A 19,640-nucleotide genomic window follows, 5' to 3' on the forward strand; every position below is an offset into this window, starting at 1 on the left:
CACGCACACACACACACACACACACACATACATACACACACACTTAATTAGCTCAAACTGCAAGTAGTCCCATGGGAGTGTATGTGTTTTTATGAGAGTCGCTTTTTCTTTGAACATTGAAGTCTTATGCAGCTATGAGATTCCCTCGTTGCTCACTTGTGTAAATCAAGAGCCGCTGGCATTTCTGAAGGACAGCACACAGCTAATTTATGTTAGTCACTCCCCCAGATTGCCACATAATCATGCAGCTCTGCTTGTGCGACTGTCCTCCATACAGACGTAAAGTTGTCTAAGAATCAGAAAGGCTTAGTGCGAGTTAGAGAATGAACATATTAGGGCTGCTTGCTCACGGTGTCCTTTTCTGAATTCCAGCCCTGGTTTATCCTTAGCATGCTATTCCAGTAAGAATCTCCTTTTTTTCTCTCTCTCTGTTGCACAGTATCCATGAGTATATATGCATAACTGTATCTGTACATTTAGCTTTTCAGGAAGACATTAATTCAGTTCATTTGAGAAGAAATTCTATCACCAGTCCAGCTTCTTGTTTAATAAACAACAAATGCATTTTGATCTGTATTGGTTATGGCTGACCAAGAATTCATGTTGACAGTTTTCAAATAAATATTTACAGTATAATGGATCATTTTGTTTTCTTTCTACCAAGTTTCTCTTCTTCCCTTCTAAAAGCAGAAACTTCCTATAATCCTAAAAGCATATTTCTGACCTAAACCTATGCAGTACAGACATTTTCTGACATCCTGCGAAATATTAGCAGTATTAATTGTAACTTGCATGCAAAAAGTTTCCATGTTTTCTTCCTTTAGTCCTGTTCTATGATTAAGAGCATTATAATAAAAATACTTTACCTTTTAGCATTTTTGCTTTCCTTATGAAGCTTGTGAACTGAAATGTTATACCTGATAAACACAAAGGAATTTCCCTTGAATCTATTCGTTTGGTTAAAGTAACCTACAACTGCAAACCTTTTCTTTATATTTTCACCCTAATGTTGCATTCCCTCTGCCTATAGATACACTTATCCCAGTCTGTTATACAAGAAAATACTTAAATATGGAATTGCAAAGCTCAGACACAGGAACTTACGCTTTCCACTGATAAGACTGCGGTTGTAACCCACTGGGCTGAAGTACTCAAAGATGAAGACGGTTACTGCTACGACTGTCAGGCACATAACAAACATCATGACCCACACTGCTGGGCTGTAAGGTTCTGGAAGAGTCAGAAAGGAGAGAAAAAACAAATTAGAAAATAAGAGAACATACATAAATACATGTAGCAAATTGGAAAACGTAGCAAGTAGGCAGCTAATAGATATCAAACTTTAACCAAGGGATATTGTTTTCTCCATTTTTAATACCTTATTCTGCTGCATGTACAGTATATTTAACATACCTTCTGCATTTTCATGTCTCTATCTGCCTGTATGACTTTATATAAATGTTTTTTCTAGAATATTTAAAAAGAAAATGAAATGCCTGTGGTTTACTCCCACTGCCAAAGTATGGGAAGTCCTGTCAGCTTTTGCCTAATTTCATTCAGTGACTACGAATCAAGCACAGTCTGTTTTCCAGTGCCATCCAGGTGCAAGTATGATAAAATTAGACTTATGGGTAGGGAAAAAACATAATTTATCTTTACTGTTTCCCAAAAATGTTTATTTCAGTCTCTCTAGCTTTTTCCATGCAGATCTCTTTTGACACAATATAGTTAAATGAATTAATGTTTTGTAATAGATTGTGCTAGTGAAACTGACAATGTGTCTATACAGCTCGATATATTCTCAGTTTAAGGATTCCCTAGTACAATTCATTTTTATTTTCAGTATGGGAAACATCATTTCTGTGGTGCAATGAATAAAACTTTGGACTCGTAGTTAAGTAGCAAAAGTTGTTCAAAAATTATTGGTTTGTGTCCCACAAAAGTTGCCTTTTATGAATCTATATTTTCACCAGGAATGACATAAAATTATTGACTATTGGATGGGTAAGGCCAAGCTAACACCAAACAGGTTAGGTTAATTTATTTCTGTATTGATGTCAGAACTTTTCTACAGTATTATTTTAAGTATTTCTCTGTGATCTCTGAACTCTTGACTAGCACTGTGTAGTAAGAAGTATTGTCTTGTGTTTTTATTATTTATTATTAAATATTTTTAAACCTTTCAACTGTGGCTGTTTTGTGAAGAGATAATTTAAGCTCTAGAGTACATTGCATGTATATAGTGATACTGGCCAAGCCACTCCAATAAGCCTTGACTGTTCAGTTCCACTTACCATTTGGATAATAATATTGCACAGTATAATTGGGCACCCTTTCATAAGGGCCTTTTAGTAGATGCTAAATATTAGTGGGTGCTGGCAAGTGGTACTACTGTATAGTCTGGCTAAAAGTGGTACAGCTGGAGAACCTTTGTCAACCTTCCCCAGGAGTCTCTGTGTGGTTGTATATAACTCTTGTCTCAGTGTGTGTGTGTGTGTGTGTGTGTGTGTGTGTGTGTGTGTGTGTGTGTGTGTGTGTGTGTGTGTGTGTGTGTGTGTCAGCTACTTGGGCAGGGACACAAAGCACTGGTTGGACAGACAGGGTGCTGGAGGTTTTAGCTTGCCCACTAGGCTGAGATCTGAACCCTATAGCTGTGCCAGTGGGGAGGCTTATTGGGGATCTAGAAAGAAAGGGAGAAACCAGCCCCACACTGACTGTGATCTCTGTGTGCTCTTAAGGGAAATTGTGCTTTACTGTGTTTGTATTCCTTTCCCTATGTGGACGCCCTTCACTGGTGTTAGTGGTGAGGATTGAGGCTCCTTGATTGCTAGGCCAGTGCACAGGCATCACAGATGCATTATGTTTTTCCAGGACCTATCAAATCAACATAACACTCCCTTTTTATTGATATATTGCACCCCCAGAGATAGTCTGCATGACATTTGAAAGTATGGGTGTGTAGATCTCACATTTGGTTGGTTAAAGGACACAGCCTAGAAAAAAATAGATTTCACTCTATTCATTTTGCTGTCTCTTGTATTTATGAGTTGAGTTAAAATGTCCTGTTATAAATCTATTTTGTTAAAAGATTGAGACAAGCACCATGACACAGACAATATAATAATAATGGAATAAGCCTTTATGCTTATTTACTGTATACAGTTGCCTGGAAGATTGCCTCATCTCCGTCTGTAAACAAACGTGTTAATATTAATATGAGGCCAAATTACAAAATGTTAAGGAAGTAATGTGGAGGTCCTTAGAAGTGGTCATGCTGTCTGACTTAGTGACGTATACACAAATAAATAAACATGAGAGTACTTCCTCCTCACTTCATCACACACACAAATGCAATTCTAAGGCCTGCAGTGGTGTATACATGACACATGTCAGGCTGACATAAAGAAATTTGCAGTACAGAACAATACTGTGTATGGGACGGGGTTATAGCTTTGTTTACACATGCACATAAACACACAAACACAAGCCAGATACCCCTCAAGCCACATTTTGTAAATTTTCCCTCTAAATACACTTTTACATTTATAGCACTATAGTATTGGATACTCTAAAAATTGGCCCTAGGCGTGAGTGCGTGCATGTGTGTGCCTTCCGTGGAAGGTTGGGTGCTGGGATGGCAACTCGACACTGTAAAACTCCACTGCAAATCATGAGCGGACAGGTGATTTGCTGTAGTGACCCCTTCCCGGGAAAAGCCAAAAGAAGAAGAAGTATTGTTACCTGCTTCATTTCCTTTGTTTTTCTTCTCATAAAACGGGATATTCCAAACTATACATATATATATATATATATATATATATATATATATATATATATATATATATATATATATATATGTGTGTGTGTGTGTGTGTGTGTGTGTGTGTGTGTGTGTGCTTGTGTGCGTGCGCGTGTGTGTGATTCAATGTGAGATTTTAATACCATAGTCTCCCTTTAATTGGAGGCTCGTGCTGTCATAAGGTTCTTTACTTACAGGACTTTTTTTTTTAAACTAAAACATGAGCAAAGTAGCATTCTGTGCAGGCTGGGTATAAACTGTACCAACTGTTTGCTACAGCTTAAAAAAAGATTATTATTATTATTTTAGTAATGAAATACTTTGAAGGAGAGTTGGGGCAGGGCTCAGAAATGGGATCGGAATAGCTGGGGTAGGAAGGCGGGGGGTGTCCTTTTTTTTTTTTTTTTTTTTTTTTTGTCCTTCAATGGAAGAGCTGGTGTTGAGGTGTAGATCTCCCTCTAATAAGCCAGTTTCTTAGAATGAAGTGTCAGCTTTTAGTCATTGTCCACGCTGGTGTCAACGACCTGAGACGTACCTCCTTGGACTACATGAAAAGGGACGTCGAGGAGCTCTCTGATTATGTAGCCCAGGCAGGTATGACCCTGACCTTGAGCAGTATCCTACCTTCACCTAGAATGATGCCACAATACAGTGATAAGATGATCAGCTTTAATAATTGGCTTAAATTCTGGTGTCATTCAAAGGGGATCCAATGTCTGTCTGCCTGGGATGACATGCTGGACAAGCCACGCTGCTTCGCAAGGGACGGCTTGCACCTGTCACCCCTGGGCTTCCGGATATTGGCAAAGGCTCTTGCCACCCCATAGTGCCTTTTTTAGGCAAGGCTCAAATTCTAAACCTACCACCCTAGAACACCAAAAGGAAAAAACTAAGGGTAATGCTGCTCAATGCCAGAAGTCTCAATCTCAAGATGCACGCACTCGAGGCCCTTCTCAATATGGAGAACATCAATGTCTGTGCTGTGACAGAAACCTGGTTCAAGGCTCCTGAGAGCACCCCAGCACTAACAGGTTTCACCTCATATCATACGTTCCGCCCCAAAATCCGGACAACACCAAGAAAGGAGGGGTGTCCATATTCATAAAGGACACCCACACCTCAAGGTTGGTGGCAATGCACGATGCATCGGAGACCATCCAGGTGCAATTAACCATAGGCAAGACTGCTCTGCAATTTGTAGCATGTTACAGGCCACCCTCTCAAACTCAGGAACCTCACATGGCCTTCCTGAAAACATTGGAGGATAAATGTATCTCCAAACACCATCATACTAGGTGACTTCAACTACCCTAATATAGACTGGGAACACTACTCAAGCCCGAACACTCTAACCCAAAGATTCCTGGAGTTCATAAACTCAAATGCCATGGAACAACTAGTCACCATCCCCACAAGAGGTGAAAACATACTTGATCTCATCATCACGAACATGGGATCAAAATGTTCAACACCGAAGTATACCCCTCACTGGTGAGATCAGATCATAAACTAATCTCGCTGGAGGTCCTCATCCCGCCCCACCTGAAACAAAAAGACCACAGTGAAAAACTTCTCAAAAGCCGATTTCACACTTCTAAAAACTAGTGTGGTCTCCTTTAAGGCCCCTGAGCCAGTGGTAAACATTACTCAAACCGCTGAATCACTTACAAATGCCTTCTACCAGCACCTACAGGACTGCATGGATCAGGCAATCCCAAACAAAACTAAGACTCTCTGTACCAAAGGCAAGCGTCCAGTCTGGTGGACCCCAGCCATAAACAAGCTCTACAACAAAAGGAGGAAGCTACTACAAGATAGAGCAAAATCCTTGAAAGGTAAGACACCTTTGATCATTATAAGTAAAAAACTAAGCGCTCTCATAAAATCATCCAAGGCAAATTTTGAGAGAAAAATCGCCAAGGACTCTAAAGACAATCATAAGGCCTTCTTTAGCTATGTTAGAAACCTAGGAGGAAACTCCCAGATATGCTCAGAATTAGTTCAAAATGATGTGAAAATTACTGAACCTACACACATTGCTAACATACTGGCTGACAGGTTCAGTGCAAACTTCTCCCCCCCCTCCACCCCAAAAGGAGAGATATCTATTCCAGAGGATTGTAGCCCCCCAAACATCTCCAACGCCCAGGTGAGAACTGCCCTCACTAAGGCAAAAAACACAGCATCCATGGGACCGGATGGTGTCCCCGGCTGTGTGCTTCATGAACTCAAAGAGGAATTAAACCCACAGTTAGGACAGCTGTTTAATCTTAGCCTCACCTCAGGATACGTACCCAAGGAGTGGCGCACGGCGACTGTGGTCCCACTTCATAAGGGCGGTGCCTCCACAGACCCTGGAAATTACCGCCCCATTAGCTTGACAAGCCTTATCTGCAAAGCCATGGAGAGGATCATAATGGAACTCATAAATAAAGACATAGGGAACTTGCAGACTTTGGATCCAACCCAGTTTGGCTTTGTCAAAGGCAGATCCTGCCTCTTAAACTTGGTTGACTTTTTCGAGACAGTCACCAAGGCCATTGATGAGGAAAGGCAGTCCATACAGCCTACCTCGACCTGGCAAAGGCCTTGACACAATACCCCACTCAGGTATCATCGAAAAACTCATCAGCTTGAATGTAAACCCATACATCACAAGATGGGTTGCAAACTGGCTAAGCGACAGAACCCACAGGGTCAGAGTTGCTGGAGCCATGTCAGACTCAAAGCCTGTCACAAGTGGTGTCCCACAGGGCTCAGTCCTGGGTCCACTCTTGTTCGGCATCTACTTTTCTGAAGTACAAGCAAACACAGGAGGGTTATGGCTGACAAAGTTTGCAGATGACTGCAAACTGGCGCCATAGTCGAAAACACATCTGACACAGATATCCTCCAGAAGGGCCTCACAGAAACGGATAACTGGTGCCAGAGCCATGGCCTGAAGTTAAACGCCAAAAAATGCATAGTCATACCCTTCGGGAAAAACAAGGTTACCCCTAACTACCATATAGGTGACAATCCACTGAGCACAGAAAAAGTCATCAGGGATCTGGGGACCCAAGTTGACAGTAGTCTTTCGTTTGACACTCATGTTGCTAAAGTAGTTAGGAAAACCTTCTATATCGCCCACCTGATCATGAAGGGATTCACATCTAGATCAAGGGAGGTCATCGTCCCCCTGTACTTATCACTCATTAGACCTATGATTGAGTACAATGCCCGTTCGAATGTATCTGACCAGACACCTGATGCAGCTTGAAAGGCCCCAAAAGTTCCTCACCAAAAGGATAAAGGGTCTCAAAAATATGTCTTATGCTGCCCGACTGAAAGAACTCCAGCTTTATTCAGTCTCATACCGCTTGCTCAGAGGTGACCTGTGCCTGACATATAAGGCCATGTCAAACCCAGATTTGATGAATATGCTTCACCTCAAAAAATCTAGATCCCTCAGAACCACAAGGGCGGGAGACTTAAACCTTGACACGGTTATAAATAGAACGTGCTGGAGGGACAGATTCATCACCCAGAGACTCCCTATGCTGTGGAACAAAATCCCGGTACATGTGAGGCAGAGCACCTCGCTGGCCTTGTTCAAGAGGAATCTTGACCAATGGATGGGAGATCGCAGATATACCCCAGGGATTACTTCAGTGTCACTGCTTGACAGAGGCACAGAAAAATGATAGGCATAGTTTTTATTCAAACTAAAGGGGTGGCAAAAGCCACATAACTATGGGCTAGGCTTGTAGATGCCCTTGGGCAGATAGCCTAGTATGAACCTATGAACCTATGAACCTAAGAGCTGATGGACTTGCTCACTGCTTCATAGCAGCAGCCCAGGGCACTGGTTGAATCAGCTATGCCTCTGGACAGTTGTAATGGCAGCAAATGGGGGAAATCAGAAGCTGGGAATAAAGATTGAATGAAAAATAGTGGAACAAGTTATCAGCTTCACGTACCTCAGATGGTTCATTAAGGAGAAGGGTTGCCTGAATGCTGAGGTCAAAGCTAGAATCAGAGGGGCTGCAGCCAACTGGCAAAGACTTCCAGGAAAGTGTATAACAGAAGAATGTCAAAGAAGCTGAAAAGTAAGGTGTACAAAACAGTGGTGTGCAAGTACTACTATATGGTGCAGATACATGAGTAATGAAAGCAGAGCAGATGAGGAAGCTAGAAGTGATTGAGATAAAGTGCCTGAGATAGGTGGTAGCATGCACACTGTTTGACAGATGTAGAAATGAGGACATCAGAACAGAAGAGCAAATAGCTTCAAAGAGAACAGATTACAGTGGTTCTGGCACGTATATAGGAAACCAGAAGACAATATTGTGAAGAAGATTTGGGACAGATGAGAAGAAATCAGGAGAAAATGAGGGAATCCAGCAAAAGGATGGATGGACTGTCTGAGAGAAGACTTGCATCAGTCAGGCATTATTGTCAAAGATTGGCATTGAATCAATAGAGATGGCTACAGTTGACACAACACCCAAACCTTTTGTACAAAAATGGGATGGATGATGATGATTCTTTCTATGACATTTACAAAACAGTGTAAGAAACTTCTCTATGTGGAAGATTTTCAGTCCATATATTTCTAGTTAATCACTGTATATTAATCAGATCAGACAATAGTAGTAGAAGTAGCGAACGTAAACTCGTCAAGTCAAAAAGTAATAATAGAAAATATATAATTCTACAGCATTACTAAGTATTTGAAAGTAATCCAAACAAAGCAGGCAGTCTGTTTCCAGTCAAAAATCCTTTATTAAGTACACAGACAAGCGATCCAAGTAAAACAAAAATAGAGTAATAATTTCCTCACAAGCTTTCTAAATATATATATATACTTTTTATCAGGCATGGGAGTGGTTTATTGTGCTGTAAAACCAAGTGTTATTGGTACACATGTTAAATTCACATCCCTTCCCCCATCAGTGTGACATTCGAGCTGGTCCTGCCCTATCTAGTAGCTGTCATAATAATATATAGCCCTAATGTACTTTAATGGTACATCTTATTTAACCAAATTATTAAGTAGATTATTAAGTCTGTGATTTTATACAAGGCAATATAATACATGGTTGGAAATATATCAACCTTAGTTCATTTTGCGATCAAAAATTATATATAAATATATACATATACATTTTGCATGTAAAAATCAGTTTCTATTTTCATAACCTATTGTTAACAAAGATCGCTTGTCTGTGTACTTAATAAAGGATTTTCGACTGGAAACAGACTGCCTGCCTTGTTTGGATAACTTTCGAATACTTAGTAATGCTGCAGAATTATATATTTTCTATTATTACTTTTTGACGACGAGTTTACGTTCGCTACTTCTACTACTATTGTCTGATCTGATTAATATACAGTGATTAACTAGAAATATATGGACTGAAAATCTTCCACACAGAGAAGTTTCTTACACCGTTTTGTTTTTAGACCCACTACACTGTAGTGGGTTGTTTTGAGACTTCGGGGATACCACGGAGATTACTTGTTTTTTCTATGACATTTAATGATCATAGTCAAACAAATCAACTTCATAGCTTGCAAGCATAGTTTATTATGATACACCATCTCCATAGCAAGTAAGCATAGTTTGTTATATTACACCATTGAGTTAACACTCTGTTAAAACTTCATTCATCAAGACTTTTAGGGAGTTTTACTCCTCTACCTGCATACAGTTGTTCTGACAGAGTTTGAACTGCTTCTAATAGTTCTTGGTTACATTGCAATGCTGCCTTATTAGCACATTGTTTTAGTTAAAGCAGTCAAATTAAATGCAATACACAGCCCTTTCATAACATACCAAGAAATTCTGAGCACAGTTACTACTGAAACTCAGTCAAACAACCTTCCCCTCTCAATATACAAAATTCACCAAGAGTGTGAAGCTAGGGCTAATTAATAGGAAGTGGTGAGTCTCATCAGTGTACAAAGGCAGCATTGCCTCAGGCCACATAAACTGAGCATAGGGAGGTTTATTACATAAACTCATACATAAGATTATGGTTGTGTGACTATGCTGACACAAAGTAAAAGGTAGATTTTGGCCTTGAGAAACATCATCAGTTTACTGCTGTTATTGAAACTGATGTAAGTAAGGAAAAAGAACAAAATAATAAACTCAGGAGTCTAAAGTGCTTTTGCCTAACTACCAATAAGTAGGCGGGGCTTCATCAGATCAGTGTAGAGCAGCACAGTGGCATTAAGTGCATTCATACGGTTAAGTTCACTAAATAATAAATATTTGTACATGGCAGACTTCATTATGAGACTATAAAGAAAAAAAATCAACCGATTTAACACCATTAAACAACAAGTATATGTAAACCATTTTTAAAATCTTGTATGACTAAATGCAGAAAAGTTTTAGCACCATCCATCCATCCACCCATCCATCCATCCACCCATCCATCCACCCATCCATTCATCCATCCATCCATCCATCCATCCATCCATCCATCCATCCATCCACAACCCTTTTTTTCCCATTTTTGCAAATGGTGTTAGGGTGTCAGTTCAACAGTGACAATCATCTAGAGCCAAGGATTACACCACCAGGTGGCTAGCCCTGCTGCGTTAGTTCATCCATACCACACACATGTATGCAAACTCACACCTATTACCAATTTAGGGTATCCAATCCACCTAATGCATGTCTTTGGAATGTGGGAGGAAACTTTAGCACCCAGAGGAAACTCACACAAACACAGGGAGGACATGCTTATACTTTCTAGTAAAACTATTTCTGACGAATGCATTGGAATTTGTAATCAGAGAACTCTTTGAAGGCAGTGTTACATATACATTTAAAATCCCTTCTAAGCCCATGATGGTAACTCATCTAATTTTTTTCCTACTTGGTCCTGTAGTAGTCAATTAATGTGAATATAATGCTAACTAAAAATACAATAAAGGAATATAAAAAGAAAATACAGTATCAGACTGGTAGTAAAAGGCATTATGGTCCAGTTTTCTAAGTTCAAGAATAGAGTTGATGGAGCAGTGAGTGTGTGTTTGTGTGTGTGTGTGTGTGTGTGTGTGTGTGTGTGTGTGTGTGTGTGTGTGTGTGTGTGTGTGTGTGTGTGTGTGTCTATATGAACATACACATAGACACATGGGTTCCTACCAGTTGACTGAGTTTTCATAAACTCGAAATTCATATGGCTGAGACCATATGATCAAGTTTTTTGAAAACTCAAAGGTTTTGAATGGAGAGTGTGGTACAGCATTGATTTTGAAATTTATGCTTATCCTCACTGTACTGTGATCTCAGAGTTGGTATATAAAATTTGCAGGGTGTGTTGGGGGTGCAGTGGGGCTTGCCCCCAGCAAAAATATAAACAGTTAGATTTTGGTGTTTTTTTTTTTTTTGTGTACTTTTTTTTGATGTTCCAGTTTTCAGAAACCTGATCATATGGTCTTGACCATATGAATTTCAAGTTTCTGAAAACTCAGTCATCTAACATAGGCACACACACACACACACATACACACACACACACACACACACACACACACACACACACACACACACACACGCACATCTATATATTTGTCTATATATACGTATATATATATATATATATATTTATATTTTATATATATATATATATATATATATATATATATGTGTAGATTATATATATTTATTTATATATATATATATATATATATATATATATATATATATATATATAGATATATATAGATATATATAGATACATACATACATATGCGTGTGTGTGTGTGTGTGTGTGTGTGTGTGTGTGTGTGTGTGTGTGTGTGTGTGTGTGTTTATGTATGTATGGGTCTACTATATACGATCAACAGATTCAGACATCAACGTCCTTAATGTCAACAACAAAACAGTGAGAATGCATTTATCAACCATACAAATGAAAAAAAAAACATGGCTATGAATATGCTTAGCAAGAACTTCAATATATGCAAAACTAAAACTGAAACAAAAAAAAGAAAACTTTTTTTTGAAGGGGACAAGACCACCTGTACTCCCATACCAGTGTGTACTAACTCCAGAATCGTACAAAAGTGGGGAATGAGCATATTCAGCAAACCCTAGAATTGTGAGATCTTGCACACCTATCATTTATCTGCTTAGCTGACTAAATTGTGACAACTTAATAGATGTCATCTAAAAGCAAATTGATCCATATTTAATGTTTATATATATATATATATATATATATATATATATATATATATATATATATATATATATATATAGATATATATATATAAAACTGCTGTGGTGGTGCTGCGGTAGCATTGTCGCCTCACAGTTAGACGTTGCCCGTTCGATTCTCAGTTGGAGCGTCTTCTGTGTGGCGACATGCACGAATGGGCGTTCCTTCATTGAAGGTTGTGCATTAGGCCCGGCAAGCCAGCACGTAAAAATCTACTGCCAATCATTAGCAGACCGGAGTTCCGCTGTGGCGACCCCTAACCGGGAAAAGCTGAAAGACACAAACAAATATATACATATATATATATATATATATATATATATATATATATATATATATATATATATATATGTATGGGGAGAGAGATTTGGATCTGTTATAATAGATTGAATGAGTGCAATGTCAACATCTGGAATACCAACACAGTGTGCATGTTCTGAGGCTAAACCAACAGCAAGTGTTTTTGCAAGGAGGTAAGCCCCCTGTACCCCCATCCTGCAAATTATATATATTAACTCAGAGATGATGCAATTCCTAGGGATTGTGAATATTCCCCTACTGAGGAAATGTCAGTGTCATCCACATGTTGACCATCTGTTTCTGTCAACCAAACAGATATCAAAATTGTGTGTATGTATATATATATACATATATATATATATATATATATATATATATATATATATATATATATATATATATGTGTGTGTGTGTGTGTGTGTGTGTGCGTGTTTGTGTTTGTACACACAGCCATGCATTTTTACAGACATATATATATATATATATGTATTGGTGTATGTTTCTTGATCGAAATTTCACTATCTCGTACAAGAAACATCGAGACCCATTAAAGCGAAAGTGCACTACATCGAAAGTACACTTTCGCAAAAGCCTGTTATCTGAACCAGAAATCTGCACCCTCCCACACCCCCCCTACTTAAATATACTAACTCTGAGATCGCACTACACTGGGGAAAAGGATATATTTCCTTATCCCCACTGTAATGTGCTTCGAAGAACCGGCTTTAGCGAAAGTGCACTTTCTATTTAGTGCACTTTCACTTAAATGGGTTTGATCTTCTGGTTGTTGAGAAAGTGTGTTTTCAACAATCAGAAGTAGACCAATATATATATATATATATATATATATATATATATATATATATATATATATATATATATATAAAACTATTTGTGTGGCACATATGAAAAAAAGCTTAAACAGCCATTTTGAAATGTTATCCAGAGTTTCAACTAGCTTTGAAAGAATGAATTACAATTAAATAATTGAGGAAGAAATAGAAAAGACAATGTACTAGTCTTTGACCAGAGCTGAAAGTTGTAAACTGGGTCAGTAACATTTTATCTATGAGCTATGGTCATAATAACTCACCTGAGAACAGTGAGGTTTATCTGTGTGGGTAAAGTTCAAGGGTAAAATGGAAAAGAGAGAGAGTGAAGTGGGATAACCAGAGGACTCTATCCTCATTCCGACCTTATTATTACCGATATACAATCAGATTGTTTAAAAAAAGACACATCTCCCTTCCTTACCTTATTCACTGCATGCGAGCACTCCATAAAAGAATTGTCTTTATGTTACAAAGTGATTCATTTGAGCTATGGACATCAGTAGATCATTGTGTATGCAGTCAGTACAAAACACCTGCTCATCCAAGGAAGAAAGAATTTCTACCATCTGGGAGTACAGATGGAGCTATACAAATGAAGGGTGATTGTATTGCTTAGTACACAGATATGCTCTGGAAATGTTGAGCAAACATCATATGTTTCTCTTACATGATAAAAATGATACCTCTGTGTGAACTTAAACAGTGATTTTCAACTGGCAGTCCACTAACTAGCTCAAGAAATTTCCTGCCAGTCAGTGAAACTTCTTTAAGAAGAATGCCCTTTGTGTGCATTCACACAACTTCTGTTTATGTCTTCGTCTGCCACTCACACATAATTTGAATGCCAGAAGACATTTGCAATGTGGACCACGAAAGGGCAAGTGAGAGGTAAATGCATCTGTGTGTGCATGTGTGTGTTTGTTTAAGTGGTAGGTAGATAGGTGTTTGTGTGTATGTAAGAACTAGGTAGAAAGGTAGGTGTGTATGTGTGTGTCTAAGAAGTAGGTAGGGATGTGTGTGTGTGTGTGTGTGTGTGTGTGTGTGTGTGTGTGTGTGTGTGTGTGTGTGTGTGTGTGTGTGTGTATGTGTATGTGTGCGTAAAGAGGGAGGAAGGTGTCTCTCACCTGTTCAGATTTTCAAAGAATGTCCAGACTTTTGCCTCATAATTTTAGCCTGTTCCTCATAAGGTTTATTGTGGCAAATCTGTGAGGCCAGATTTCACCAAATAATGACACGCTATCTGCCCAAGGGCATTTACAAGACTAGCCAGAGTGTGTCAGCTTTCGCAGCCCCATTGATTAATTAACTGAGCCTCTGTCAAGAACAGCCAATGAAGTGATCCTAGGGGTGTATTTTCTGTTACCCATCCACTCGTCAAGGTTTCTCTTGAAGAGTGTTCGTGAGGAGCTCTGCCTAATGTAGTTAGGAATTTTGTTCCAAAGCATGGGGAGTCTCTGTGACAGGAATCTATCCCTCCAGCATGTTCTATTTATTGCTGTGTTGAGGTTTAGCTCACTAGAGCGAGTGGCTCGCAGTGATTTGGATTTCTTTAGGTGGAGCATGTCCATGAATTCTGAGTTGGACATGGCTTTGTAAGTCAGGCAGAGATCACCTCTGAGTAAGCGATATGCGACTGAGTACAGATGGAGTTTTTCCAGTCGGGCTGCATAGGACATATGTTTGAGGCCAGTAATCCTCTTGGTGAGGTACTTTTGTGGTCTTTCCAGCTGTTGGAAGTGTCTTGTGAGGTACATCCCAAATGGGGCATTGTACTCTATGATGGGTCTGATGAGTGATGAGTAGAGGGGCACTACAACCTCTTTATTTCTAGACGCAAACCCTTTAGTAATTAGATGGATTACATAGAAGGATTTCCTAACTACTTTGGAAAAATGATTGCCATAGGAGAGATTACTATCTACCTGGGTCCCCAGATCTCTTATTACCTCTTCTGTATTAAGGGTCCTGCCACCTATGTGGTAATTCATGGGTGTTTTGTTTTTCCCAAAAGGGATGACTGTGCATTTTTTGGAATTTAGCTTGAGACCATTACTTTGACATCAGGTGTCTGTCTCAGTAAGGCCCTTTTGGAGAATGTCCATGTCAGTCATTGAGGCAATTATGGCTCTCAATTTGCAATCATCGTCGAACTTGGTTAGCCATAGTCCTCTTGTGTTTGCCTCTACTTCTGAGAAGAATATGCCGAACAGTAGGGGTCCCAGGACCAAGGCTTGTGGGACACCACTTGTGACTGGTTTAGAGTCGGACCTGGAGCCCACTATTCTTACCGTGTGAGTTCTGTCTGTAAGCCAGTTGGCAACCCATCTCATGACATAGGGGTTTATGTTCAGGCTGGTGAGTTTTTCTATAATTCCCGAGTGGGGAATGGTGTGAAAAGCCTTAGTGAGGTCAAGGTAGGCTGTGTGAACTACCTTCCCCTCATCTATGGCCTTGGTGACTGTCTCGAAGAAGTCAACCAGGTTTAGTAGGCATGATCTGCCCTTAACAAAGCCGAACTGGGTCGGGTCAAGTGTTTGGAGGTTCCCAATGTCTTTGTTAATGAGTTCCATGATGATGCACTCCATAGCTTTGCAAGACCAGGCTAGTCAGGCTTATGGGGCGATAGTTACCAGGATCAGTTGTGGCCCCTCATTTGTGGAGCAGAATAACTGTTGCTGTGCACCATTCTATGGGCATGTAGCCCGTGGAGAGGTTGAGGCTGAACAGTGTGTTTAGGTGGGGGGGTTAGTTTGTTCTGTAGTTTGTGCAAGACGGTGCCTGGGCCACCATCTGGCCCCATTGACGCTGTGCTTTTGGCTTTTGAAAGGGCTGTTTTCACCTGTGCGTCTGTGATTTCTGGGACACTACCTTTTTCCGGCATTGTTGTGGGCCCTTTTGGGGGTGAGAGGGGGTGAAATTTGCACTGAATCTATCTGCCAGGATGTTGGCAATATTTGTGGGTTCAGTATACTTTGTGCTGTTTTGCACTAGCTCAGAGCATATCTGCGAGTTACCACTTAGATTCTTGACATAGTTAAAGAAGGCTTTGTGGTTATCTTTCGAATCCTTGGCTATTTTTCTATTGAAGTTAGCCTTGGAGGATTTTATGAGAGAACTTAGTTTCTTACTGATACTGATCAGGGATGTCTTTCCTTCTTGGGATTTGCTTTTTTTCTGAACTAGTTTCCTCCTTCTATTGTATAGTCTGGCAGGTGTCCACCAGACTGGTTTCCTTCTCTTAGGGGAGTGAGTCTTGGTTTTGCTAGGGATGGCATGATCCATACATCCTTGTAGGTGCTCATAGAGTGCATTTGTAAAGGTTCCTGCATCTTGGACACTGTTATCTTTTAGTGTGGGGGCTGTGAAACTTGCCACCTCTGTCTTAAGTAAGGTGAAGTTTGCTATAGAAAAGTTTTTCACTGTGGTTTCTTTGGTTGGAGGTGGTGGTGTGGTGTGGACATCCAGAGTGATTAGTTTATGGTCTGATCTTACCAGTGATGGGCTGACCTCCGGTGTGGAACACCTGTCACCCATGTTGGTGATGAACAGGTCCAATATGTTTTCACCTCTAGTAGGGGAGTTTACCAGCTGATCCAGGGCATTTGAGTTGATAAATTTCAGGAAGCGCTGGACCTGGTAACAGGTTGAAAGGTATAGTGTGTTTGTGTGTGTGTGTGTGTGTGTGTGTGTGTGTGTGTGTGTGTGTGTGTGTGTGTGTGTGTGTGTGTGTGTGTGTGTGTGTGCGTGTGTGTATGTTTGTGTGTGTGTGTGTGTCTGTGTGTGTGTGTGTGTGTAAGAGAGGTAGGTAGGTGTGTATGTTTGTGTATGGTATGTGTAAGAGGGAGATAGGTAGGTGTGTGTGTTTGTGTGTGTAATAGGGAGGTAGGTATGTGTAAAAGGGAGGTAGGTAGGTATGTATGTTTGTGTGTGTAATAGGGAGGTAGGTAGGCATGTGTAAGAGGGAGGTAGGCAGTTGCATACTTCTCAACTGTCCCTGATTTTCAGGGACATTCCTGATTTTGATTGACATTTTAGCTCTTTCAGTCTTAATCCCACTAAAAGTGGTGACTTTTGGAGAAAAGGTGATGATTAATAAATAATGACAATAATTAGAGTTACAGATGGCTTTTACTTTAGAAAGATGCATATTCAATCATGTTCTGTTATTTTGTCAATGTCTCAAGTTAATAATACTAATATATGGAAAGTGTCCCTGATTATTTCGGGATTTGTCCCTGATTCTGTTGGGATTTGTCCCTTGTTGGTTAAAAGTTATTGGAAGGGGAGTGTGTGTGTGTGTGTGTGTGTGTGTGTGTGTGTGTGTGTGTGTGTGTGTGTGTGTGTATGTGTGTGTGTGTGTGTGTGTGTGTGTGTGTGTGTGTGTGTGTGTGTGTGTGTGTGTGTGTGTGTGTGTGAGAGAGACAGACAGAGAGACAGAGAGAGAGGTAGGCAGAGAGCATACCTCTCAACTGTCCAGATTTTTGCAGAAAATCCAGATGTTTGCCCCATATTTTTGGTCTGTTCCTTATACAAAGGACTGAAGTTTCAGACTTCATATCCTGGCAATGATTTATCAGCAATTCATTTTCTATGGTCACACTATGTATCTACATCTTTCTCAGTTGGTGAGATTACTATGTTGACATACAATGCTCAAACAGCAATTGTTTGGTTCCTTATAAATAATGCTTTTTATTTCTGCCTTGGTGGCCCCAGAAATAATTCTCCTGTTTTCACCAGTCCCCAAGTGTAAAAAGGTTGAAAACCACTGACTTAAACTGACCTAGGAAGCATCACATCCATTTTGCCCATTGCATTATCATTTAATATTCCAATACTAGAGAGTGCATTATACCCACTTCAAAGATGTGTAGCCTAGACTAATTTGTTATTAGCAGATTATGCACTGACTAGCTGGAACTTTGGTATACTGTCTGTTTGAGGACATGTATTTAGAACATTGTGATTCATTTAGCTTTAATTCAGTCATATGTAGTAGACCCATGGAAATTGTAGGTCTGACACTGTATTCTTTTGCTGACAGATATTTTATATTATACCATGACCCCCCCAAAACGTGCACGCTGATTGGCCAGCGTGCCTGTTGTAAATCGAGTTATACTAATGGAAAAAGGTCCGGTCGCCCGGACTTTTTTCCATTAGTATAACTCGTTTTTTTAAAACACTGTCTCGCTATGTTAAATGGGTTTAACATAGCGAGACAACTTTAAAATAAGCAACGGAGATCTCCGTTGCTTATTTTAAAGCTGTCTCACTATGTCAAACCCATTTAACATAGCGAGACAGTGTTTTAAAAAAAGCAACGGAGAAAGCAAGATCTCCATTGCTTTGTTTTAGTGTTTCGCTATGTTAAATGAGTTTAACATAGCGAGACAGTTTTAAAATAAGCAACGGACATCTCCGTTGCTTATTTCAAAACTGTCTCGCTATGTTAAACTCATTTAACATAGCTAAACACTAAAAAAGCAATGGAGGTCTTGCTTTCTCCGTTTTGCCCACAGCTCTGATGTACTGCACAGGCGCAGTACATCAGAACTGCCGCGGATGCCAGACATCTGCGGAAGGGCAGCAAACAGGCATTATACTATGCCATTATTTAAGAAAAGTAACAGTTTCTTTTCTTAAATAATGTCATGGTATAATAGCAATAACCCACTTCTGGGTGTGGGTAATGGTAAATTTACCCATGGTTGGCTTTATTTGGTCCCTCGGGCTTCGCCCTCGGGACCAAACCACGCCAACCGTGGGTAAATTTAGCATTACCCACACCCAGGCGTGGGTTATTGCTATAGTAATTCTGTTACATTTAATAATCTACCCAACTCTCTATATCATTCAGAATACTAATATGTTTGTGTGTGTGTGTGTGTGTGTGTGTGTGTGTGTGTGTGTGTGTGTGTGTGTGTGTATGTATACATGTGCAATCGTATATGTGAGCATGTATGTGTGCTTCACAAACACACACACACACACACACACACACACACACACACACACACACACACAATGTCTGTGTCTGAATTGATTTTTGTCTATTTGTTTAGGCATCTAGTTTAAATCAGCATAATACATTCCTGACTCTAGCACTTTTCTTTTAAAGTGTTTCCATAACATATTAAATCTTCTGTAATGGTTCAGTTCCCTCACAAAAGTTACCAGAATTTAAGGTATGCCTCACTTGACTACACCCGACTACTCATGCAGTAAGTATGAAAGTGCCTCATGAATCTGTTGGTGATCACAGCTAATGCTGAAATATTCGGACACAGTTAAAGAAACATATATTGGTAGATAGCTCCATCTATCTGATACAGTTCCAAGGTGATTGTTGCAAGGTTCAAAGAGTTCTGTAAAATCAGAAAACAACAGGTGTCTGTAACTATTTAACAAAGTTAAAAATCATGCAACTTCTTTTAAAGTGAATCCCTTTACCATTGATTGTAAGTTACCCAAGTAACAACACTTACT

At 39.7% G+C, this 19,640-nt stretch overlaps 1 protein-coding gene across 1 annotated transcript in view; it reads right to left on the reverse strand.

Moving 5' to 3' along the window:
• Positions 1-19,640, reverse strand: part of LOC122815911 (glutamate receptor ionotropic, NMDA 2D-like) — a 1,415,655-nt gene that overhangs the window by 290,966 nt on the left and 1,105,049 nt on the right. The window contains 1 exon segment of the mRNA XM_044088769.1: positions 1,105-1,230. Within this exon segment, the coding sequence (XP_043944704.1) occupies positions 1,105-1,230 (126 nt within the window).

Source organism: Protopterus annectens, chromosome 1.part1, assembly GCF_019279795.1.
Source record: "Protopterus annectens isolate FY-2018-M chromosome 1.part1, PAN1.0, whole genome shotgun sequence".
NCBI classification, from domain to species: Eukaryota; Metazoa; Chordata; order Ceratodontiformes; family Protopteridae; genus Protopterus; species Protopterus annectens.